Here is a 26,263-nt window from a genome sequence, read left to right as displayed (position 1 = left end):
GTCTCCATCTCGAGCTCCACATCGCCGTCGACGGTAACCAGAGTCGCTGGTTGGTGGTTCTGCTGGGACTGAGGCTTCTGCGCAGCCTCGTCCTGATCCTCATCCGCTTCGGTCCCCGACGAAGTGGCTTCTGATGTCTCTTCGTCGGTGTTACTGTCCTTTTTCCTTAAACAGCATAAACCTCGGCTTTTGGACTCAGGCGGCGGCGGTGGCGGCGGCTGAGTTGATATTTTCGCCGGTCCGAATCCTACAGCTTGCTTTTCTTGCATTTGCTGTTGATGATGCTCTCTCCTCTTCTTCTTCTTCTTTATATGATACGCATACAAGAACGCGACGAAGAGCAGCCCTACCCCGCCCAAATCTCCGATAACAATGGCGGCGATCGTCGCCGGCTTAAACCCTCCGCCTCCGCCAGACCCACGCCCAGCACTTCCGGCTGCTGCGCCGCCGTCCGCCCCCGTGGTCTTCGGGATGGCGGCGAACGCCGGCGCGACTCCGGCGGGTTCGAGCTGGAGACGTTCGGAGGATTCGAGAGCGTCGACGGAACCGTGCACAGATTCCTCAGCGGCTTGCCGCAGAGATCAGGGTTCCCTTCGAAAGCCGCCGGCTTCTGCGCCAAGAGCGCAGCAGACTGCGGGATACCGCCGGTGAAATTGTTAAACGAGAGATCCACGACGGCGCTCGCCGGAACCCTGGACCCTACATCGGCCGGAATCTCGCCGGAGATGTTGTTGTACGAGAGGTTCAGGTACTGCACCCTGCTAACCCCAAGATCAGGGGGCACAGTCCCATTCAACAAATTCGAGCTCAGATCGAAAACCCTAACCTGCTCGAATCCGCCGCCGGGAATCTCGCCGGAGATGAAGTTGTTCCTCAGACTAACAACCGTGAGGTTCGGCAGCAAGCTCAGATTCCTCGAGATTCCCCGCGCCAAGAGCATTGTCGGAGAGGTTCAGCACCTGGAGGTCGGCGAGGTCGCCGGCGGCGAGGTCGGGGAGATCGCCGGAGATCTCGTTGGAGGCGAGAGAGAGGACCCTGAGCTCGGCGGAGGAGGGGAGGGAGGAGGGGAGGGAGCCGTTGAGGAGGTTGGCGGAGAGGTCGAGGTGGCGGAGGTGGGGGAGGAGGAAGAGGTCGGAGGGGAGGGAGCCGAGGAGGCGGGCGCCAGGGAGGAGGAGGCCGACGACGCGGGAAACGGAGGTGAGGTTCAAGATTCCGTCGGGGAAGCCGGTGCACGTGACGCCGTTCCAGGAGCAGGGGGACTCGTCGTCGTAGTTCCAGTTGGAGAGGACGCTTAGCGGGTCGTCGAGGACGGAGTACTTGAAGGAGAGGAGGAGGGTTCCGTCGGAGTTGAGGGAGGAGACCAGAGAAGGGAAGATGAAGAGGAGGAGGAGGAAGCTCCAATGGGGGACCCTGGAGCTCGCCATGGATGAGTTGGAGCTTCGAAGTGAGAGAGGGAGCGCTAGTGCATTTTTTTTGTATAGAGAGAGAGGAAAAGGATCACCTGCTCCGGTTTCGTTTGGAGAGGAGTCGCTTACCGAATTCATGGAGGCGCCGTTGACGGATCATAAAATAGTCGGGGATGCTTTCGAGTTGGGAAGGTATTTTTTCATATAAACCCCCCTTAAAATTTTGGGCTTCTGTGTTGTTTGATTACGGGGTTGCAATTTGTAAAGATTTTAAAAAAAACATTTGAAGGTATCTCGTAATCCTTGATCACTAAATTAATTGTACGTCAAGGAGAAAAATATTCCTTGGATTACTATATTAATCCCTGAGTTTCTTCTGTGTTTACACTAGTCTACGGACAGATAAGTCTTTGATTTGCCATTATCACGCTGAATCCAAATCAATGGATTTTTTTTTTCCTACAAAAAAATTATGTGTTTAGCATTAATACTCGCCGTACATACATTTCAATAAATTCGATTTTAAAGAACGTATTTCAGGTTAATAGTAACAAATTAACATAACAACACTATTACTGCATTACTAGTTGGATTATTTTGTCATGAATATTCAGCTTGACGATCAAATAGTTAAAAAAATATGTTAAATACCAAGTATATGACAGTGTATGTAGAAATATGTTAAAGTTTTGGTTGACTTATTTGTTATTTGGTCCTATGTGAATCAAAAAGCAACGACGGGAAAAATATCACCTGAACGTATAAGGGGCTGTTTGGATTGATTTTTTAAATAGGTAAAAGAGGGGAAAGCTGCCAAAAATGTCAGCTTTTTGGCAGCTTTCCCCCAAAATTACCTTCTATAGAGGTGATTTTGGGGAAAGCTGCCAAAAAGCTAATATTTTTGGCAGATTTCCCCTCTTTTACCTATCCAAAAAATCAATCCAAACAGCTCCTAATTGATTTGTATACGTGCATTTATTACGTTAGCGTCAAGAAGGATTTTCTGTATCTCGCGAATGATTTACGTATACGGAGATATACTGGAGTCCAAAGTGGAAAATATGAAATGCAAAATTCTTAAGTTTAAGGGGTACATGTGCGAAAGAACTAAGGGAACAGAAAGGGAAGGGGGGGAAGAAAATTAACTGAGATTCCACTAGGGTTAGCAGAGAGCATGTGGGGTTAGAGATGTTAATTAACAAGGCCTAAAACATGAACAGAACAGCAACAGCTCATCAAAGAGACCCTTTTTAGCTCTGAGCCCGCCATAAGTTTTTAACCTGAACCGGTCAGCGGGGGAATGATTAAATACCCAACCCCCCATGTTATGATCTTCATTATTTTATCAACCCTTTTCCTTTGTAGGAGTCTGAAGAAAAAGGCTTTTGGGAATCTAGGTGAGGCAAAAAGACAGAGACTTAGAACCAAGGTATCAGGTGCGCACTACTATCAACTTGAAAATAATTCAGATGCATCTGAGAGAGATCATGAGAATATGAGAGCTAAAAGTATAAAATGTTCCTCTTGTTACCCATCTAAGTCTTAGTCTTGCTGTGAGTAGAATGAACATAACATAAAACGATGAATGGAAATTAAATTTTCCTTGGCTTAAAAAATATACCCTCTTTTTAATGGCGATTAATTACTAAGGAGCAATGAACCTGTTATGATGGTGAGTGTGAACGTTTTGGATGAAGATCTCTGTTGATCGTGAGAGGACGGTGGGGGTTCTCTTTAAGCTTTGTGTTGTTGTATGCGTTGTTTTTGAGGGGATGAAGAGTTAATGAGTTTGAGGACCACATGCTAACCTCGTGGCATTCAAAGTGCGTGTTGTGTGTTTGTTTGTTTCCTTATGTACTCTAATGTCACTCATCATGATCATACAATAGAGAAACGAATGCGGCTAAAATTTTCCATGGTCATGTGACTTGATAGGGCCTACGTTTTATCAATCAGACTTCAATATATGTTCTTTGAGAATAAGAGGTTTATTAACAATACGTTAGGGATCCAAAAACGTTGGGATCCTACATGGGACAGGTGAGGTGTCGGCTCCCTGTCCCACGATGCACTGTTCATGAATAGTGTATCATGCGACAGGGAGCCGACACATCACATGTCCCATGTAGAATCCTATGTTTTTGGGTCCCTATAGCACCACCCTTAACATAAAGTCTAATTTCTATTGCCTTTGTAGGGCTGAATGGGATGGTGATATTGTACCATCATCATTATTTATTTTTAGAGCACCTCATCATCTCTCACTTCATGCAGCTATCATCATAGCTCTTTAAATAGCTTATTATTCTAAAGAGGTTAAGGGTCACTACGGCAATAAAAAACAATTTAAGTCTCGGTCCGGTTATTTATCAGGCCAGTGCTAATCATCGACAGGTTTTTTTTCTCCACAAAACTGGTTTTAACTGATCAAGTTGCCGAACAGACCCTACGTGTGCAAACCTAATCCCCATCTATCCGCACTCTCGATTTATTAGCTCATGGGTTGTTGGATGGTTAAGGACCTAATTATAGCTGCTTGATTTACTATTAGCTCCTTGTTTGTTGGATTATTAGAGACTTAATGGCCAACTAAACAAGCAGGCAGATCGATGCGCGTGGGCTCAGAATGCTGTGACAAGGCCTTGTGGGCCTTTGAAACTGATGCCACGGTTCACGTATAAAAGATGCTTGGAAGTTAACAAAAGCCTTACAAGAACTGTCATTCGATGTCTTGGTGCATACAGAGCCGGATTCACCTCTAAAGCCCCGGATCAAGTACCAATAATTGTGGAGCATGAAGATAATTTTTTTTTTAATGCAATCTCAATCATTACAATCAGATTTTATTCAGAAGAAAAAATAAATTTAGTTTACAACACTACGGCTTTATTTGGAATGAATGAATCAGAATCGTCTCTTAAATAGATTTTAGTCTTTGGTTTGGAAATATTTATCCGAGTGTACGTACATTCAACTCGTTTTAGTAGAGAATGTTCGTTTTCATTTATGATGTTATGCTTTTGCGTATTTACGTTTTGTAGTTTGAGGCTTCAAGATTCTTATCTCAATTTTTAAATCAAATTCGTTTAATAACTAAATAAAAACATGTTGCTGTTGTTGTTGTTGTTACTATTTTGATAAACAGACATTAATTGTCCAATAATTTTCAAACTCAAGAATAGTATAAAGACAAACCCTACATTATTATCATTATACATCAAATAAGTATATTTTAATATTTGCTAAATGTTGGCGAATATTTGAAAACTTTTTATATTTGTATTCGTTTTTTTTTTTCAAGTGACAGAATGATATTCTAATTCTGGAGTTTATAAGTGTATTTACAGAGAAAATACAAATCATAAAGGAAAAATTGCTTCAATGCCTCAAATTCCAAGTTCCATTATGCCCTAGCCCCTCCAACTTTCACCAATGTGCTGTAGCCCCTGTTTTTTTAAAAAATTTGTGTTGCAGCCCCTCCATCATGATTCCAGCTCATGATTAGACATGCCAGCTCATGATCCCAATTTTACCTTTCTCTTTCTCATGCCAGCTCATCCCAACTCATGTTAACTGTTATAGATAATATGTTAACTGTATAGATAACATGTTAACTTTTATAGATAACACGTTAATTATTATAATTTCATAAATATGTTTTGAGCTCAATGTGTGAAGTTAACATGTTACTTAAATAGTTAACATGTTAACTATAATAGTTAACATGTTAACTATAATAGTTAACATGTTAACTATAAAACGCTAAGTTCCTCGAGACGGTGCTGGCGGCGGAGCGGGGGAGGGGGACCGGAGGAGGAGTAGGGAGGTGTAGGGGGAGGTGTAGCGGGGGAGGGAGGCGAGGGAGGGGAGGGAGGGAGCAGAGCCGGAGAAGGAAGTTGGGAGGGGGAGGAGGCAGAGCTGGGGAGGGAGGCAGGGAGGGGGCTGAGGGGGACTGGATGAGGAGGAGGGGGTGTAGGAGGGAGGCGGGGGAGGCGAGGGAGGGGGCTGAGGGGGATCGGAGGAGGAGGGAGGTGTAGGGGAGAGGGCAAAATCGGGTTTTTGGAAGAAAATGCATTGGAACTTGGGGGAGGTGAGTTGGAGGGGTATGGACACAATTTTTTCAAAAAATAAGGGCTGCAGCACATTTGTGAAAATTGGAGGGGCTGAGACACAATGGAACTTGGAATTTGGGGTCGTGAAGCAATTTTTCCAATCCTAAATTGGAGATTATAACTTTATTTATTAATAAAAAACTTATTTGTATCCTCTCTCTTTATCCAGAAGTCCAATATACATACAAGAATATGAATTTAATACCGTGCATCGCACAAGTAACAGCTAGTTTTAAACTAATACAAATACAAGATATTCGGTTTGGTTTGCTTTGTTTCTGGCCTAGTAGATGAATATTATATGGAAATGCGAGGTAATGATCCTCATTATCCTCATTCCCCTTGCAACACAGTGCTCTACTATTTGAGGTACAACCCCAACTTGTAATTAAAAAAATTATAATATGCTATAATTATTTAAATTACATTATAAATTATTCAAATTACAAAAAGTATTTATATAATCTTTTTCTCTATGGAAAATTATTTATGCAATCTATCCATTAATCTTTTTTATGCGAACTGAAGAGAACGAACATGGTTAAGTTCTCCCTTGAGGTGAAGCTCCGAGAGGTCTCCCCTCTCAACACTAGATTGTAGCATTTTGTTAAGAACATCAGCTGCAAGAATGAATAGCATAGGTCGCATCCTTGATATCATTGTGCTCAAATCCATTGTATACATGTTTGAAGGAGTATCACGTCTAGGCATCAATTACTCAAAACCCAACATCCACTGTTTTAAAAAACTTCCGCCTAGTTCGTTTAGGCGTACGCCTAGGCCTACGCAGTACATAGGCCGCCTAACTAGCGTCTAGCGCCTAGGCGGTATTTAGGCTGGCCACCTAGATATTACGAACGTTTAGGTGAGCATTGTCTGCTTACGTGGATTGCACCCTGTAGGCCTTGATTGTGATTTTATGTGTCGTAACATACACGTCCTCCAAACTCCATTAACCTCCAAATATGAACACCTCCACTACCTCCTCCGACCTTCAGCAAAACCTCATCGATCACCACTTAAATGAAGAAAGAAAAAAAATACCCAAAAACCACTTAGGCGCCCGCCTAGACGACTAAGCGTTGGGCGCCAAGTCCGACGCCTAGATCGAAGCGCCCAGCGTTTAATGTAACATTGCCAACATCATCTACTTTGGCAAATCTCTTACCAAAGGGGCCATTCTAGCCAACACACTTAAATTGTACTCTCACCTCCCCACATTTCACTTACCTTGGCCTACCACTGAAAAAGGGAACTCTCTCTAAGCAAGACTGGTAGCTACTATTAGACAAAATGTCCAAAAGATTATCCATGTGGAAAAGTAGGCAACTCTCCGTTGGAGGTAGACTTACCCTTATTAACTCTGTTCTAACTTTTATGCCCCTATACTTTCTGTCCTTCTTCAAACTCCCCACTTGGCTTATTAAAGGACATGGACAAGATAAGAAGGAACTTCTTATGGGGAAGTAGACTCCTACTCTCCATGCGAAACCCTTGTCAAATGGAGTCTGATCGGTAAACCCAAGAAAGTTGGGAGAGGGGGTAGGCATTCTCAACCTCCATGATTTCAACCTTGCTCTCATTTCCAAATGGATGTGGAAAGCTCTTCAAAATGAATCCTTTTTTGGGAAAATTTCTCAATTCAGTGTATTCAGATAACCAATCTAATCCTAGTTGCTCACCATCAGGTTAATCAGCATCTAGATTTTGGGATGATAAATGGTCGGCCCCTAATTCTTTGGCATCCCTGTTCCCCTCAGCCTTCAATCTTGCTCTATTAGCCAGAGTCAGTATTAGATCCCAGGGCTTACATCATAATAATGAATGGAGATAGCAGCCTCTGGTCAAAAGACCAATAACCAACAGGAATTATGAAGATGTTCAAGCTCTAAGAGCCTACCTCTCTAAGCTCTCTTCCTTCCCCAATCATGACGATGATACCGTAAGGTGGCCTTACCAGCCTTCAAGGGAATTTTTAGTTAAACCTGCATACTCCTTCATCAGTGGCATCAGCACTCAGTCCAATAACTTCGACTTTATTTGGAACTTTGTCACCGCAACCAAAGTGAAAGTGTTCTTATGGACTCTTATGCATAGAAAGCTTAATACTAAGAAACACCTCAGTAAAAAAGGGTGGACAGAGGATGTTACTTGTTGTCTTTGCAATGAAGACCCTAAGAGTGATGGCCACCTATTTCACAGCTGCCCATATGCAATTAGTACATGGAGTTTTTTGCCTTCCTTTCCTTCAGAGATCTCCTCTTCAATTGGATTTCAGTTTCATCCTTGAGTCCAAGGGAAGTTTTTTGGAAAACAAAGAAGATAGGCTACAGTGGGCAATTCTTTTCCCAACTTTGTGTTGATGTTTATGGAGGGCTAGAAACAATCTCATATTCAACAGCACAAGAACCTCCCCCAGAGTTCTAACTTTTAATATCACTCACTTTATTTTGTTATGGACAGGTAACTTAGCATCAAAGAGAGCAGGTACTACGCTAAGAGTAGTGACCAAGAAGGGGATTGCCTAGTTGATGCTACAAGATGACTCCTTCTCCCACGACATGGCTCGAGTGGGAGATAACTTCTGATGATGACACTACTACAAGAACAATCTCTTTTTGTAATTAAGAACTCTCAAACATGATTTTTAACTATTCTTTTGGTGGTTTTGTATATATGAGCTTAGTGTAAGCTCTAACAATTCGAGCTTGATGCTTAGCTCCATTCTAGGTACACCCAACCGTTTTTTCCTCTTCTTGAACTTCTCTAGCTTAAATTTTCTTTCTCCTTTCTCTCCCCACTATAATAGGTGAAGGTTATGGTCATCTCCCTATTATTGGTGGAGATAATGAGTTAGAACATTTAGGCTATGGACTTCAAGGACAAGATAGACCCTTTTGATCTTAATGACATATGAACAAGGATCTCTTTCCGTAAAAAAAAATCCATTATAATAAAGTAAATCATCTAATTGCACACGTGGCAAATTATGTTGCATTAAACTTCCAGTCTTTCTAACTAATTTAATTGATTCTATGCAATTAAAAAAAACTTGAATGATATTTTAGGTTTTTTGCTCTGAAATCAAAATCCTCTGCATCAAAGCTTATGACAAATATCTCTGTTCAATCTCCTCATTTCTCAATATTGAGCTTTTAAACAGTATATGGGTCAGTTTTGAACGCAATTAATGGCAGGACGCCATTGGATTCTGCAGCATTAGACACATCCACCGATCCACGGCCCAATCTGTTATTTCCCGAGTTCACGAGGATGATGTTTTTTTGAATCTTTGTTGGTAATTCTTTTTTTTTTCTTTCCCCGTATGAGCTAATATTTTGGTTTGTGGATTTGCTTGATTTGAAATTTGTATTTATTTCTAAAATACTAAGTTTCAATTATATTATCTGCATCAGTATCCCGTGCCTCTAAATTATGCCCTTTATTTATGATCTTAATAATATTCTACTTTATACTATAACTTTTAAGCGAAAGTAAAATCGAACTATGCAAATGGTAATATGCGATATAATTCACAATAATAGTAAGATCGAGCTTGTTTGAGAACTAATGTTACTTGCATATCGTTTGGCTAAAGTGGAACATAGAAGAAAGGAAGATAGAGAAGAACTCGCTTATCCCATTTAGTAAATTTTTAAAAGGAAAAGTGTTCCCTCTATTGCCCTAGATTTTCATTCTATCAATTAAATTTTGTTTAATTCCGAATCGGAATGGAATTGAAAAGAAGAGTATTTTATCTGCTCCGAATTAAATGCCAAAAACTAGACAAGTGTTCCTTCAGCCCATGCTATTAAAGTGGACAATCAACTTTTTGGACTTTATTGGGCCTCAGCAGCCTACGGCCCAGTCCTATGGACTACTAATATCTGGATTGTGAATACGACCTAACGAACAAAGATATGGTTCAATAATTTTTCAAAATTAAAATAATACGTGGCTTGTTTTTTTCTTTCTCTCCTTTTTTTTGTAAATCAAAATAATACGTGGCTTGAGTGAGGTTAAGATTTAAAACAACTAAATGTTTACCGAGAAAAAGTCAGCTATTTATTTCATGCAATTCGATGACCAATTAACTTTTATTAAATTAAAAGATAAAAGAGAGGATGACGAACATCTCCTGGGCTTCACCTAGAGCCCACTCACCAAAAAGGTTTCTCTGCTTACAATACTAGGCCTTTACAAAAACACGAGAGATCCCATCCAATCAAGTTGCTTAAACAAAAATCCCGTTAGAGGAATCATTTCTTTAAAAGGCAAGTTCACTTTCCCATTTCAAATGTCTAAATTAACAAATTCGCATTTTCGGTATGAACCTTCAATCTGGTTATTTTGTCTGCTACTAAATATACTTGTATTAATTGTAACACAAAATTGATGCCAAAATATTGATACTCGTACCATTATGCCGTAAATAAAAGAAGGTTTTTTTTTGAAGATATAATCCTACTAAAAATACCAAAATAGAATAAAGAATTTTGGACTCACACTAACTCCATCTCCTATAAATATCCCCCTTAATCCTCCCGCATCAAATTATTCCGAACAAATTTTCAAAACAGACTCAAACAAAGTTTTAATTTTCAAAATCGACCTTTTTTTTTAAATATCAAAACCGACTCACTTTATACCACGTAAACTTAATCACATTTCCTAATTAGTAACCCTGACTATTTAGGAGATTGTTAAACCCCAATTAGAAAAATTAAACCTGATTTTTAATGTACTAAATAATCGGAGTTGTCAACCCTGACTAATTAGAAAATAAGATTAAACTAACGTGACATAAAGTGGGTCGATTTTGGTAAAAAAAAAAATAGGTCGATTTTGAAAATTAAAACTTGATTTGAGGCTGTTTTGAAATTTTGTTCAATTATCCCTTAAAAAAAATATCCCCAAATTTCCCCGTCTCTCCTCGATGGCTCCAAAGAGAATCAACAGCAGTAGAAGCAACAACACCTCATCAACTCGCCGACGCAGTCCCGATGCCGACGCCATGATCGCCGATCTGCTCCGCGAAGCCAGAGGCCTCTCGGCCGTCACCGGTGCCAAAGTTGCCGTCGTCGCCGTCCAAGCCTGACGCGAGAGATCGTCCAGTACGGCTGGCCCCTCCGTCGACGCCGTGTTCGCGCCGTTATCTTCGGGGAGGCGAGCCGATCGCCGCCGCCGCCGTTAGGTCCGGAGTGCGATGGATGCGGATAGTGTATGGGTTACGTGGAGCAGAAGAGCGCGCCGAGGATCCTAGGTACGGAGAAGGAACGGCGAGGGATAGGGAGCTTAAGGACTTGAGATGGGAGCGCGAGATCTTGCAGACGTTGAGGGCGAGAGTCGCCAGCGATTGAGGCTGCGATGATGTTTCGTTGGAGTTAGGATTTAGGGTTGCGATTTTTTTTTAACTTTCCATAATTAGCGTTTGGTGGAGAAATTCCCAATTTCTGAGTTTTTTTTTTTTTTTTTTTTTTTTTTTTGGTTATGGTGATGGCGGTGGCTGAAGGAGAAATTCTCCGTTTGCGTTTGCTTTCTCAATGTGGATAGTGGGTAATTTGGGAATTGAGATAACGGTGTTTACTTTTTTTTAAATAACTTTTATTTGCTTTTTGTTAAATGAATGAACTAATCAAATATTGAGTTCTAAGAAAACAACACATCCGTGACTCAAGTAATGGATAAAACTTAAAATAAATAAAAATATGGAGATGCCAGGTGTCGACCATCGTTCTTCCTACAGCACAGTAACTACTCCACTGTTTGAGCTACACCCCCTAATTATAATATTATCCAATTTATTATAATTATTTAACTAAGTTATAAAATAAATTATAGAGTTTATCTGATTTATAAAAAAATACTTATATAATGGGCAAAATTTTGAAAACAACCATTTTGCAAAATTAATGAGCAAAATCTATACATTCTCACAAAAAAAAACAGCAAAATCTATACATTCTCACAAAAAAAAACAGCAAAATCGACCATTTTCATCTCAACTCAAATGAAAATGGTCGAATTTGTTGTAGGATATTTTTCGAGCTACATGGGACTACTAGTTCCGTGTAGTTAAGGCATGCTAATCATAGATTAGCATGCCAAACCAAATGGACGAGACTACTGGACTAGTAGTCCCGTCCAAAACTGGTTCAACATTACCCAGTTGTTGCCATACTAAAAATTAACTTCCTGGACGAGCGCCACCATTCGCCTAACTCTTAAAAGCTCCTCAAAACTCCAAAATCAATCAAATCCCATAAATCCCCCCCCCCCCCCGCCGCCGCCTCTCGCTCGCGGTGAAAAATTTGTTCAAGCAAAAGCGGCTTACTTCATCCGTCACTGATAAAGGTGGGAAGAAATTAGCAAAGGAGGAGATCACGGGCATGAGGGCGGGGCCTTCACGACGAAGGTGTGGAGCATGATGGGTGGGCCCTATTGCAAGCCCACGAACTGGAAGCACAACACCGCCCTCGCCATGCTCGGCGTCTTCCTCGTCCGCATCCCCATCGCCATCAAGTCTTCCGAGCTCGAGGTAGCTTCCGCCATTATGCTCTTGTTGGAAAATATCTGTAAATCAAGATTATAGCATAAAATAAAATCCGAATTAAATAAGTAAGAGATAAGAGAAATCAGGCCTGACGGGAAGCAGTCGTGTAATCCTTGCTCTAGAAGATTGAGAGCCCACCTATCGTCCTGGCACAGATGGTTCCCTCCCTCCTAGCGGTAAAAGCCCTCAGAAACGGCCGGCCTCCGTACTCGGGCGAGAGCACAGAGATTCTGCTCAGATGAAGAAGGTTGTCCAAATAACACTACCGATAAAATAGCAAAAATAATTATCTCTCTATTTCTTTTTTTATTTTCTTTCTTTCTCTTTTTTTATTTATTTCTTCTTTTCTCTATACGTGAGCAGAGAGTTTTGAAGAGAGGATTGATTAAGAGATTAGAGGAGAGAAGTTTAGAGAGAATGATGATGTGAGCAGAGAGTTTTGAAGAGAGGATTGATTAAGAGATTAGAGGAGAGAAGTTTAGAGAGAATGATGATGGATTAAGAGAAGAATTGAGCTTTGTATGATTAAGAGATTAGAGGAGAGAAGTTTAGAGAGAATGATGATGGATTAAGAGAAGAATTGAGCTTTGTACTTCTTTTAGAAAGGGATTAAAGTGATGCTTAAATAGGGAGAGAGGTGAGAAAGGATGGTGGAGAGGGTTAAGGAGAAAAAAGTGGGTTAGTTGAGATATTTTAGAGAATTAGATTAAGTCAGTTTGACTTTTTCAAAAAATATCCAACAGTCACCCCCCCCAAAAAAAAGGCAATATTGACTGAAAACTCAAAATTAATAAATAAATCAATAAATCACAAAATAAATTAGGTTGGGCAACTATTCGTATCGTGAATTCAGGAGAGGTAGCTTCCGGTTTTGAACATTTCCTTAGTGAGTTCATAGCCATCTGCGGGACATAATGGACTAAATCTTGAATTAGGCCCATTGAACCAGGTATTGACGAAAACATACACAATACATCTTCATCTATTGAGCAAAACGGGTTGAGCGTTAAAGGCCATGCTCACAATAACCGACTCATGAGTGTTTTTAGGGGTTCCCCCAACCGCGGCCATCATGGTTCCTCTCACGTAGGTAAGTCCTCAAAGGATACTACAACTGGTTATTTAATACCCCCCATAATACACACGTTTGACTTATTAAGAGTAAAACTCAGGTTAACCAGTTGTATCATAAGAGCATCGTCACCATAGAGAATGGATAGTAGCAGATGTTACATAGCAATATATAAATATATCTAGGTTGATGCTCCACACGAGAGTCAATAGTCCAGCTTGTTATTACCACATTGAACTAACATTAGGACTACGTCTCCAAATAGAGGTTGAGTTACCGTTGTCAGTGACCTCATCTATGGGCTTAACCCCAACTCTCTCGATGAATCTAAAACCACACTCCTGGATAATCCCTTAGTCAAAGGGTCAGCAAGATTCTTCTCAGACTTTACAAAGTCTAAGATCACAAATTTGCCTAGCAGACGTTGTATAGATTTATCAAGTCATCTATTTCTTAAGTTATTTTAAAATTAGTCATTCATATTGTTTGAAATTGACATTAGGTCCCCTTCTTGTTAAGTTATTTTAAAACTAGTCTCTTCAGACAAGAGTATAAGAAGCAAGAGGAGGGATTAATTTGAAACAACTTATAAGGATAAGGGAACCTAATAGCAATTTTTAATTATTTGATGGATTAATTTCAATATAACTTTTATTCATCATATAGAAAGAAGTTATAAGATATACCTCTTGATTTGATTTTTTAGGACATTGATTCATCACATCTCCTGTAACTAGACATATTAGTTGACAGAGCATATTTATATCAATTCTAATCATTTTCTGAAATCTCAAGAGAAAGCATTAAACATGTAGTCAAATGAAGAACTATAAAAATTATTCTTTCTAGTCACTATTAAAATGATAAGACTAATATGAAACTAAATTACTGCATTTATATCTTCACATGCATGCATATGCACATACATGAATTAAATTAATAATAGTTACATGCAAAGCATTTAAGAGAACCTTATAATAGGAGTTCATACCTTAAAGTATATTTTATACTTAATATGTATAAATTTTAACAATCTCCTATTATAAGAGGTTATAAATTGGTTGCCTATAAAGGGGATCTTCCAAATTTAAATTGGTTGCCTACAAATAAGACATTCCAAATTTAAATTGGTTGTCTGCAAGAGAGACCTTCCAAATTTACGTGGTCATTTTCTCTAGTACCACCTCTTAAACATATAATTTTTTTTCTATACATGTGCTTTAAATTTTACAAGTGCATTCTAGCATAAAACTTGTAATTAATCATGTAACAAATGCCACTAATTACAACAACTAATTAACAATAAAATCAATCACAAGTTACAATTAATTGTAATTAACTATTAAAATTAATTAGCAGTAATTAATTACAAATTAGCAGCAATTAAATAAATGTAGTAATTAACAGCAATTAAATTGGGTAAAAAGTAACTATTTTTCTGAATGAACAGTAAACTTTTTTCCCGAATTCAAAACAACAACTATTAACAATGAAACAACTATAAGTTGAATGTAATTAACTATCAAAAGTAATTAGTAATCAATTAACAACAATATTTAACCAAAACTATTTTTATTAGATGAACAGTAACCGAAACTTTTTTATTAGATGAACAGTAACCAAAACTATTTTTAATAAATAGTAACGTTTTTTTTTAATTAAATTCTAGTTAATATATATAGCAACAAATAAACAATAGCAATTAATTAATAATTAAAACTATATATATATATATTCCTCTTGAACAGTAAAATAAGGTTTTGGTGAATACTGAATAGTACCTTTTATTTTCCAGTAGCTAATTAATCATATTAATAGATAACCAAATGAAAGTAGCTACAATTAATCATATCGGACGAACAGTAACAAAACTGATTATTATTATTATTTTCTGATGAACAGTATCATTTAATAATTTCTTAAATTTCTTTTTCGGATTTAAAACTAAATATATTCTCAATCTTCTAGATTGTTGGAAAATATCTGTAAATCAAGATTATAGCATAAAATCAAATCTGAATTAAATAAGTAAGAGATAAGAAAAATCAGGTCTGACGGGAAGCAGTCATGTAATCACTACCCTAAAAGCTTGAGAACTCACCTATCGCCTTGGCGCAGATGGTTCCCTCCCCCCTAGCGGTAAAAGTTCTCAGAAACGGCCAGCCGCCGTACTCGGGCGAGAGCATAGAGTTTCTGCTCAGATGAAGAAGGTTGCCCAAATAACACTACCGATAAAATAGAAAAAATAATTATCTCTCTATTTCTTTTTTTCTTTTCTTTCTTTCTCTTTTTTTATTTATTTCTTCTTTTCTCTGTACCTGAGCAGTGAGTTTTGAAGAGATGATTAATTAAGAGATTAGAGGAGAGAAGTTTAGAGAGAATGATGATGGATTAAGAGAAGAATTGAGCTCTGTACTTCTTCTTTTAGAAAGGGATTAAAGGGATGCTTAACTAGGGAGAGAGATGAGAACGGATGGTGGAGAGGGTTAAGGAGAAAAAAGTAGGTTAGTTGAGATATTTTAGAGAATTAGATTAGAGAATTAGATTAAGTCAGTTTAGCTTGTCTCTCTCTAGAAAATCTCCTCCTTTTTTTAGTGAGCATGGATCCGTCCTCGTTAAGGTGATCGAGATATAATTTGTTAGGTTGAAATCGAGATATATATATTCTGTTTGAGGGGAGGGGGGTCACAGGTGCGGTCTTACATTTATACCAAATGGACGGGACTACTAGTCCCGTCCATTTGGTTTGGCATACTAATCATGGATTAGCATGTCTTAACTACACGGGACTAGTAGTCCCGAGTAGTTCGGAAAAAATCCCACAACAAAATCGACTATTTTCATCTGAGTTGAGACAAAAAGGATCGCTTTTGCTATTTTTTTTGTGAGAATGTCGATTTTGCTCATTAATTTTACAGAATGGCTGTTTTCAAAAATTTGTCCTTATACAATTTATACACTATACTGAAGTAAATCTTCTAGTAGCAAACTTGGCTACATTATATTGCATTAACTTCCACACTCTCTAACTACCTCTAATTAATTCCCTGCAATTACAAATATGTAAATAAAAAAATTTAAGATTTGCCTCTAAAAGCTTCAAAATCCTCTGTATCAAATAAAGCCTATGATAAATTGAAAATTCTAGTATTACAACGTGGATAAATATGATTTTTCAATCTCATCTTCTCTCTATAGATCTCATTATTTCAATCCGATACAGAAAGGAGTTTTGGGTTTCTAGTTAAGCAACGTGATGTCTTAAATTCTATATAAAAATCTTAATTTGAGTACCTGGTGTTTTATTCTCCTCTTTCTTCATCTCAAATTCAAACGTACATATAAAATAAGAAAAGTCAAGATTTTGAGGAATTTTGGTTAGTTTTTTTCTTATGCAATAGATAGATGGTTTGTTTTTGAGTTTCATAATGATGGTGGATGATCTTGAAATTTTAAAAAAATTCTTTGGATGGGAATTCTTTTTTTTTATACTAAGAAAATGTTTCTTTTCTCATAATAATTCTATATTAACTTCTAATTATTTTTAATTTGCAAAAATCATATATATATATATATATATATATATTGAGCTAGACTGATATGCTCATCAAATTCATGATTAGCGCACCATACATCTTGATCAACACGCCATCAAATGTATATGGTAAATTTTAATATAATTTAGTGTATCCTATAATACGAATCAAACTAGTTTGATATATTAATTTTTCAGGTAGCTTAACAGTCGCCCCTTCAACACATAGTTGAAACAATGATTAAAAATTTTAAAACAATATAATTTTTTCTACATATACATCATGATGAGTGCAAATCATGATAGGTGGTGCCGATCATCGTTTCGAGTAGCCTATTGGGCGAGCTCACCATAAGAATCTGAGCTTACCATCTCATTTTATCACACACACACATATATAATACGGGGCTGTTTGGTTGAGTGATTTTATAAATTTTTTTTATAGAAAATGACTGATAGTGGTAGTTTTGTAGATAAATCTTTTCTGAAAATTTCTATAAACTGTGTTTAGTTCAAAAAAATTTACAGAAAAGTTTTCTATAAAGTACAAAAAAGTACCCAATTGTATAGAAATCAATTTTCGCTCAAAATGAGTAAAAATCACCCAGAAATCTGACGCATGTATTAAAAAATTAATTAAGTACATCAGTACCATTCCCATATGATTTTTCCCATGGGCATTGTTAGTAACCTATTTTCTATAAAGTGACATCCAACCAAACAAAATAAAAAGAAAACAACATATTTTCTATAAAGTTAGAATTTTTTTCACACTTTTAACCAAACAAAGAAATATCAAAAAACAAGAAATATGGTACTCTTTTGAGTTCTATAAACTTTTCCTACAAATTTTATAGAAATACAAGGAAGTCAAATTTTGAGTACTTTTTTTTTCCTCTTTTTTATAGAAATTGAACCAAACATCCCCGAAAGAGTTTGAAATAGGAAAAAAATAAATCAAATATAATTTTACAAATATGAATACAAAGTTAATATAGTTTTGAAATGAAAATAAAATAAAAAGGTCAAAAAAAAAACCCATGGGCTGTGGGCCGAGTCCGGCCCGACCAGTTCCTATCCAGGTTGTTGGCTGAGCTGGGTTCAGTCCCAAACATGAGACTAAAGAAGCATGCCCGGTCCACTCTGACCCGCAAGAGCTTGGGTTGGACTGACCCGACCTTGAACCCGACAGACCACGTAACAGGATTGAACCGGCTCGACCCACGCTCACCTGTAGGAATACCCTGCCTTGCCCTCTCCACTTGTCAAGCAAATCTCATCGACAACCTCCCTAATCTGTTATTTGGACGCTTTTGTTAGTATTGAAATTTAATTGCAGATGTAAAGAAGATGGGGAAGAGAGATTATTACGAGGCTATTTGGTAGGATGAAAATAAAGTTACAAATGTAAATAGAGCAATCAGATTTATGAATACATTATTTTATTTATAATTTTATAATTAGAAAATGTAAATGAACTTGCACGTTGTAGGAAAAACTTATAATAAATGCTACGACTAATTTGGTGGGAGGAAAAACGACAGACTTAAAAAAAAAAGGAATAAAAAAATTTTCTACCTCATCAAAAATAATATTTTTAAATCCAAATACAAAAATTATCTGCACCAAAATTTTCTTATATGATAGAATTTTGTAGCTTTTGGTTAATTATTTTTCAACTAAACATTAAAGTTGCATTCAGGAATACATTTCCTACAATATAATTGCAGATATCCAAACATCAGATTTGAGTTGATTTCTAACAAAAAATGCGACATACAACATTTGTTTCAATTTATTGTTGCAACAAACCAAACAACCCTTATCCAAGAGGGTTCAACCGAATTTATAACTGTCTATAAATAGTATTCCAAGTCTTAAGTTCAGCTTCAGCTTCGGCTCAACCTAGGTAGTCATACCTAATTAAAACAAATAATCTACCATTTTCTCTGTTCTTGCAATCCGATACTTGTAAGAAAAACAATATGATATTCCCCTCGAGTGATGCTATGGTTCCTGGTTGGCTTGATCCAACTAGTAGAAGCTCTTGATTCTGGGTACAATGAATTTTTACTGTCGGGAGGAAGAGCAAATAATCTACCTTATTAAAACAATGAGTAGTTCTACAGGGATAACAGTGCGTCAACCAATGGGGAGGGGACACCTCACCTGTCCCCTCCCCCTGTCCTATAAAAATAGTCCCCAAGGCATTTTCCTAAAACAATTAATGGCGTAGGTTAAACATAACAGTATATTCTTCAACATTTATAACCCTAGCTAACCACAAAGACTAATAATATCAACATAATATGATTATTTGAGGGACTCATATCAAAATAGTATGAGACTAATATTGAAAAAAAAAACCATAAGCTTAACAACATTTAATTTTATCATCCTCTTCCTATCTCGTTACAGGGGAAGGTAACAATGAAAACAAAAATACCATATTAATTATTTGGTTATCCCAAATGTAGGGTTGTTCATGAGGTTGGATCTCATGTCAAAATCCGTTAACTACTCGCTTTGTTTCTGCCCCCAGCATCCTCTAGAGATACGCTCGAAGTCCAAATACACTGAATCTGCCCTTTTTAAAAGTCCAAATACTTTTTTTTAATCACACTAAAAAATAATCAGGCTCAAATTGCTTCCATAAATATACGGACGTCCGCATAGAAACTACCCAAGCAAAATCTCACCAACCCCTTTCCCTCCCTCTGATATAAAGCCGCATCCTCGGCCTCTCCCTCACCCCACAAAAAACCCAAAAAACCCCTTTAAAAAAAAATGGCGGCATCCATTCGCCCAGCTCGAACCTCCATCGCTCCAACACCAAACCTGACCGCACTCACAAAACCGCCTAGACTTCTCCCCCTTCCCGGCGCACCTCCTCCCCCTCCCGGGCCGCCCGGCCAACCGCCACCGCTCCCTCTCTTTTCTCCGCCGTCCAGCGCGACGCAAGCCCACCGTCCTCGTCGCCGAGAAGCTCGGCGAGGCCGGACTAGACCTCCTCAAATCCTTCGCCAACGTCGACACCTCGTACAACCTCACGCAAGAGGAGCTCTGCACCAAGATCTCGCTTTGCGATGCCCTAATTGTTAGAAGCGGGACTAAAGTTAGCAGAGAGGTTTTCGAGTCTTCGGCTGGAAGATTGAAGGTGTCGCGAAGGGTGGAGTTGGATCGATAATGTGGATCTATCGCGGCGGCGAGGGCACGGGGTGTCTTGTTGGTCAATGGCGCGCGGCGACACAGTGGCGGCGGCGGAGACATGCGTCTTGCGCTCTGGCGGCCATGGCGAGGAATGTTGCTCAGGCTGATGCTGCCCTCAAGAAAGGTGAATTTTTTTTTCGTGTTTAGATCTGAAGGTATGGATCTGGGGTTTAGGGTTTTAGATCTACCAGACAATGAAAATAGTGATTTAGATCCGTGGGTTTTTAGGTTTTCCTTTATGGTTCGTGAGTGATAAGTGTTGAATTTGCTTATGATTAGTTCTGAATGATATATTAGATTGTGAAAATTTTCCTTTTTTGGTAACCTTTTGCTACTTTGTTATTGGTTTATATGAGGCTTTTGTAACTTGTTTGATGGTTTATGTCATTTGTTTTCTTGTTTTAATGAAAAGTTGGAATCTTTTTGGTATTTATTACCTTTTCGTTTTATTTTTAAATATTTCTTTTGTCTTAATACCGGGACAGTAATCTTCTATGGTTCTCTGTTTTTGTTCATGGAAAGTTGTATTGTTTTTGGGTTTTGTTGCCTTTCTTTAGTTTTTTATTTTTAGTATTATTTTCTCTTGTAACTGTGTTTCTCCTTTCTTCTTTTATGTGCTGAGCATGCTATTTATTTCAAAGTAGATTTTTCCTTGTTAAGATGTGCATCCCATTGGGTTGACCTGATTCGGGTCACCCATATGTTATCCAGCGTGGATTTGAATGACCTGAATTGCAATATTGTAATATTCTTCTATTTTTAAATTCTTTATTAGTTAAATTTATTATGCATTAAACCTTGTTGCATTATATAACAATTGGGATCATAGTTTAACTTCAAATCTATCAATAGTCTTTCAATCATGGTGGTGTGCTGTTTATTTCATGTGCCAAGATGTTGCCCAATTGCTTCTATCCGACATGATCACCCTAGCCTTTATGAACTCAACATGCGTTTCAGAACCCTTCTTCTGTCATCAATTTTCATATGGTTTCAGCAAAATCTTCTTTTTTCACCAACTGTACCTGAGTTCCACCATGACATGTATAGTATAGGAATTTTGCCAATGATTGACACTCTGCTTCAATCACCCAACTTCCTAACTCAACCATCCCACCCTCAGCCCCAGCATCATTAAGTACCAGCAATTAAAGACATCAGAAAGCATATAAAACACATAAATTCAAACCGAAAAGGAAAAACTCTCCAAAGAGTGAAACCTGGAATAACTCGGCAAGGGCACTAGTGCAATTCATGGTGATAATTGTCCCTAAAATTTGAATTGAGACCCTAGTTCATATGGTGGATAGTAATTTTTGGAATTTTTGGATATAGTAAATAGTAGAACATCTATTAATCAATCATACTTTATTCAACTTTTTCCTTATAAGATTGTAGCTTTGAGATAGCTATTTGAGCTTGAAGAAAACCTGTAGCATCCACATTTAGAGCTACGTGCTCGTAAATTTTTTCACTTTTTGCTCACATCAATATATTCATTATCTGGTATATTTATTATCCGGTAATGTACTGATTATCTTGAAGAAGAACAATTATAGTTTCACCATATTACCAGTATCATCAAATGTTGCTAACAATTACTGTTAATATGGTGAAGCTACAACTTATTCAAGTTAATCAGATAATAAGTACATTACCCGATAATTAATATACCGATGTGAGCAAAAAGTGAATAAATTTAGCAGAGCTCTAAATGTGGATGCTACAGGTTTTCTTCCAGCTCAAACAACTATTGCAGAGCTACACTCTGTCCTGGAAAGCTGAATAAAGTATGATTGATTAATAGATATTCTACTGTATTTACTATATCCATCAAATTGAAAAATTAACAATGCTATCCATCCTGTGAACTAAGGGTCTCAGTTCAAATTTGGAGACAATTATCAAGCAGATTAGACTAGTGCCCTTGCAGATTCTTTCTAGGTTTAACTCTTGGCAGAGTTTTCCTTTTCAGCTTGAGTTTCTTTTCAGCTGGAATTTCTGTGTGTTATATGCTTTCTCATGTCTTTGGCCGCAGGTACTTCTTTGGTGCTGGTGCTGAGGATGGGGTGGATGAATTAGTAACTGGGGTGATTGAAGCAGAGTATCAAAGTATCGTGAACCACTAATCTTCTTCTCCTTTGTTCTTGTTAATGAAAATTTGGAAAGTTTTTGGGTTCTGTTATATTTATTTTGTTTTTTGTTTTTCTGTTCTCTTACAACTGTATGTTCTCCTATGTTCTTTTATGTGCTGACTGCTGAGCATGCTATTTATTTAAAGTTTGTAACTGGAAGGTAGATAAGGTTCATCAGATTTTTCTGGTCAGGGTCTGCAGCACATTGGGTTTGACCTACACATCTCATCCATATGTTACTCATCATAGAATAACCTGGCAAATAAATTATATTATTGTTGTATTGATTATTCTTTTTCTATTTCATTTATTTATTCTTTATACTTCTAATGTATTATACATTAAACCTTGTTGCATTATTTATCTTGTTGCATTACGTAACAGTTGGGGTGATAGATTAACTTAATGTTTGTCAATGTTGTCTTTCAATCATTGCGGTGTGTGCTATTTATTTCATGCGCTGATGTTTATTGAATCTTCTGCCCGACATGGTTTGCCGAGCTTTCATGGACCAGACATCTGCTTCTGAGAACTGTTCTTAGTGTATGCATGAACTAATCATCTATTAATGGGTTAGCAATACTTTCTTCTTTTTTCACCAGCTGTTTATGAGTTCCACCGTAGCATGTATTTCATATGGCATGTACTAGGCATTTCACCTGTGAAATATTTTTAGAAGAGGACAATTGAGTATCTATTAGTGGGTTATCAATATATTTTTCTTGACCAATTTTTTCATGAGTTCCACCATGACATACAGCTGCATATGTATTTCTCCCTCTGAAATACTTTTTCAAGAAGACAAATGAGTGTCTTTTTTACCTTTTCTGCTTCTTGAAACATGTTTCTGACTTGTCCAAGAAATAACTGCTGTGAAGTGAAAACATCACCTGAACTCAACTAGTATAGTTTAATTCCGTGTAGAATCAAATTCAGATAGATAAATTGAATTCAATTTCTATTAATATAACTGTCATTTGCTAATCTCCATCTTTCACATTGACTGTCTTTCGTACATTGTTTATATTTTCTTTGTTTGGCAATAGAATTCAATTTTGTACAATTAGGCTTCTTTCCAGAAGCTCAAAAAATCGTCTTTAGTTTACAGACACTTGAAATTATAACTTGAATAGCATATGCCCCAAACGTGCAAGAAATCTTAATCACTTATTTGTGATTTATATCTTTAAGCATAAGCTCAATTTAATTATTCAAATGACATCTAACTAATCATCTGCAAGCTTAAGGCATTTGGTTTCCTTGAAAATTCTGCATTTATACATATTACCTATTATATTTTTTTTTGACATAGCACTCCATCAATATTTTCTTATGACATCTGATTTCTTCTCAAATCCAGGTAAATGGGAGCGCAACAAATATGTTGGGGTATCACTTGTTGGCAAAACTCTTGCAGTGATGGGTTTTGGAAAAGTTGGTTCTGAAGTTGCAAGGCGTGCCAAGGGTCTAGGAATGCAGGTCATTGCACATGATCCCTATGCTCCTGCTGATCGTGCTCGTGCACTAGGAGTCGAGTTAGTGACATTTGATGAAGCATTAGCACTTGCAGATTTCATCTCATTGCACATGCCCTTAACACCTACCACATCAAAGATGCTCAATGATGAATCCTTTGCAAAGATGAAGAAAGGCGTGAGGATAGTCAATGTTGCTCGTGGTGGTGTAATTGATGAAGAAGCTCTCGTGAGGGCATTGGATTCTGGAATTGTTGCACAGGTCCCTTTTGACTACTTATTTTATGAGATATTTCAGAAGCTTTTTGGCTTCATTAGTTGCTGATATGTTTTTTCTGCATCATTTAGGCAGCATTGGATGTCTTCACAAAAGAGCCTCCTCCACTAGATGATAAATTGGTCATGCATCACAATGTTACAGTTACACCTCATCTGGGAGCCAGCACCACAGAAGCACAGGTAAACAGGAAATCTGTGGTTATTCTATAGTCATGGCTTTGTTTGTCTGTTAACTATATTAACTAAGCCAATAATATTTTCTAATTTTATTTGTTGACCTCACAGGAAGGAGTGGCAATTGAAATAGCTGAAGCTGTTGTTGGAGCCTTGAAAGGAGAACTTGCTTCTACTGCAGTAAATGCGCCAATGGTTCCCGCTGAGGTATCACATTTTAAAGTTTAAATATAGCTTCAAAGTAAAATTAGACATCCTGGAAATGTGTAATCATTCTGAAAGGAAGATACAACCAAGAATATTACAAATGAATATTATCCTTAGGAGTTTTTGTGGATATAACTAAATAGGCTTCGTCGAAACTGCACATGAAGCTTAGGGAAGACGGGATTAATGAAAAATGTACACGAAGCTTAAATGGGGATAGGGGTATTTTCCAAGAAAACCTGCTTAAGTATCCCCTAGGACGATGACTTGCTTCCTTGCTTCGCTTTTCTTATTGCTGAGTGGTATTGCATTTACAGAAAAAAAAGGAGAAAATTAAAGAAATTTGTCCTGTATTTTCTATCCCCAAAAACAAATCCCATGTAAAACCTGACAAGCAGTATATTCTTCAATTTTTTACCTTGCAAATTTGTACAAAGTGGCTACAGAGCCACAATACATGACTTGCACTAAACCCAACTTGTATGCCTCTAAGACAAGAATATGCAACTTCCTCCTAGACATGAGACGATCAGAGTCAGCTATCTTTTTATAGGTGATACTAGAGCTTAATAATGCTAGCTTATTGTAATATTTCTGTCTTTTGTTACAGGTGTTATCAGAGCTTGCCCCATATGTTGTTCTCGCAGAGAAACTCGGCAGGCTAGCTGTCCAACTCGTAGCAGGAGGCAGTGGCGTGAAATCAGTAAAGATCACCTATGCATCAGCCAGAACTCCTGATGATCTCGACACCAGAGTTCTCCGTGCAATGATCACTAAGGGCCTGATCGAGCCAGTCTCCGACGTCTACGTTAACCTTGTAAATGCCGATTTCACAGCAAAACAGAGAGGCATTCGTCTTACGGAGGAAAGATTCCTCTTGGATGGTTCACCAGAAAGCCCTCTCGAATTCATCCAGGTCCAAATTGCCAACGTCGAATCTAAGTTTGCCAGTGCCATGTCTGAAACTGGGGAGATTAGCGTGGAGGGGAAAGTGAAAGATGGGATCCCTCATCTTACTAAGGTTGGATCATTTCAAGTTGATGTGAGCATGGAAGGGAGCTTGATTCTCTGTAGGCAAGTGGATCAGCCTGGGATGATTGGCACTGTTGGGAGTATTTTAGGGGAGGAGAATGTGAATGTGAGCTTTATGAGTGTTGGTAGGATTGCTCCTAGGAAACACGCAGTTATGGCAATTGGTGTCGATGAGCAACCGGCAAAAGAAACTTTGAAGAAGATCGGGGAAATACCGGCCATTGAAGAGTTTGTGTTCCTTAAGTTATAGAGTGGGTAGTTTCTGTGACGGCGATTTTTATACTCATTTGAAGGAGCTGCGAATTATTTAGCTGAGTTATTATTTTGAAGCTGTGGGTTGTAGTTTACATGCGGTCAAAATTTTCTAGTATTATCATCCAAATGCGTTTATATTTGAGTATTACATCATACCTATTGTCTGAACTATTTAATTATGGAATCTCATGAGTATCACCTTTTGATGGAAGTATATAATATTTAGTTTTTAACTCTCTTGGTATTTTGGAATTTTGGCATGGACATTGTACTGTTTTGTCTGAGGTGATAGCTGATGTTTCTTGCCTTCAAATATCGATCAAATGCAAGAGGGGCTCGGCAGCTAGCCATTCAGGGTGAAAGAGATCGATCAAAAAGTAAATAAGGGGGTGGAATCTCACCTTTTTATTATAAACTCCAGTCTCAGGTGTGCATAGTATCAAATTTTTTTACCTAAACATGATTTTTCACTTCAAACACATCAACCTCGTCAAAAATATTATTTTCAATATTGTTCTTCCTTTACACGACTGCATCACGCAGGCTACTGGAGTGGAGGCCAATTTCCCGAATCACCTGGCGCTGCACAAGCCTGCAGATCACGTTTATGAAATAGCGTAGTCTAGTGCTGTGAAATCTGCTAATGTAAGCATCATGCTCCTGCGAACATCCGACTGTATCAAATAAATACTCTCTTCCTCTTAAGAAAAGATACATTGTAAAAGTTGGCCTGCTTCCTTATCATTTCTCTTGGCAGTGAGAAAAGCCGGAAGAGTATTCCGCTGTTGAGCAGCAGCAGCAGCAGCAGCGGCAGCAGC

At 38.1% G+C, this 26,263-nt stretch overlaps 2 protein-coding genes across 3 annotated transcripts in view; one reads left to right on the top strand and one right to left on the bottom strand.

Moving 5' to 3' along the window:
• Positions 1 to 1,617, bottom strand: part of LOC109841112 (probable LRR receptor-like serine/threonine-protein kinase At4g37250) — a 3,154-nt gene extending 1,537 nt beyond the window's left edge. Inside the window, 3 exon segments of the mRNA XM_020409981.1 lie at positions 1 to 503; positions 506 to 902; positions 904 to 1,617. Coding sequence (XP_020265570.1) covers positions 1 to 503; positions 506 to 902; positions 904 to 1,544 — 1,541 coding nt within the window. The 5' untranslated portion in view covers positions 1,545 to 1,617.
• On the top strand, positions 19,936 to 25,679 carry LOC109841111 (D-3-phosphoglycerate dehydrogenase 1, chloroplastic). Of its 2 annotated transcripts, none has more exons than XM_020409980.1 (5): positions 19,936 to 20,012; positions 23,384 to 23,760; positions 23,847 to 23,957; positions 24,063 to 24,158; positions 24,769 to 25,679. In XM_020409980.1, exons 1-5 carry the CDS (start codon positions 19,970 to 19,972, stop codon positions 25,438 to 25,440), a joined length of 1,299 nt encoding a protein of 432 aa, XP_020265569.1. In that variant the 5' UTR covers positions 19,936 to 19,969; the 3' UTR covers positions 25,441 to 25,679. The 2 variants fall into 2 exon arrangements, with proteins under 2 accessions (XP_020265569.1, XP_020265568.1); XM_020409979.1 differs by lacking the exon at positions 19,936 to 20,012 and adding an exon at positions 21,863 to 22,000.

Source organism: Asparagus officinalis, chromosome 5 (assembly GCF_001876935.1).
Source record: "Asparagus officinalis chromosome 5, Aspof.V1, whole genome shotgun sequence".
Classification (NCBI taxonomy): Eukaryota; Viridiplantae; Streptophyta; class Magnoliopsida; order Asparagales; family Asparagaceae; genus Asparagus; species Asparagus officinalis.
Note: the sequence above shows the minus strand (reverse complement) of the source record. Positions and strands in the feature narration are given on the sequence as shown.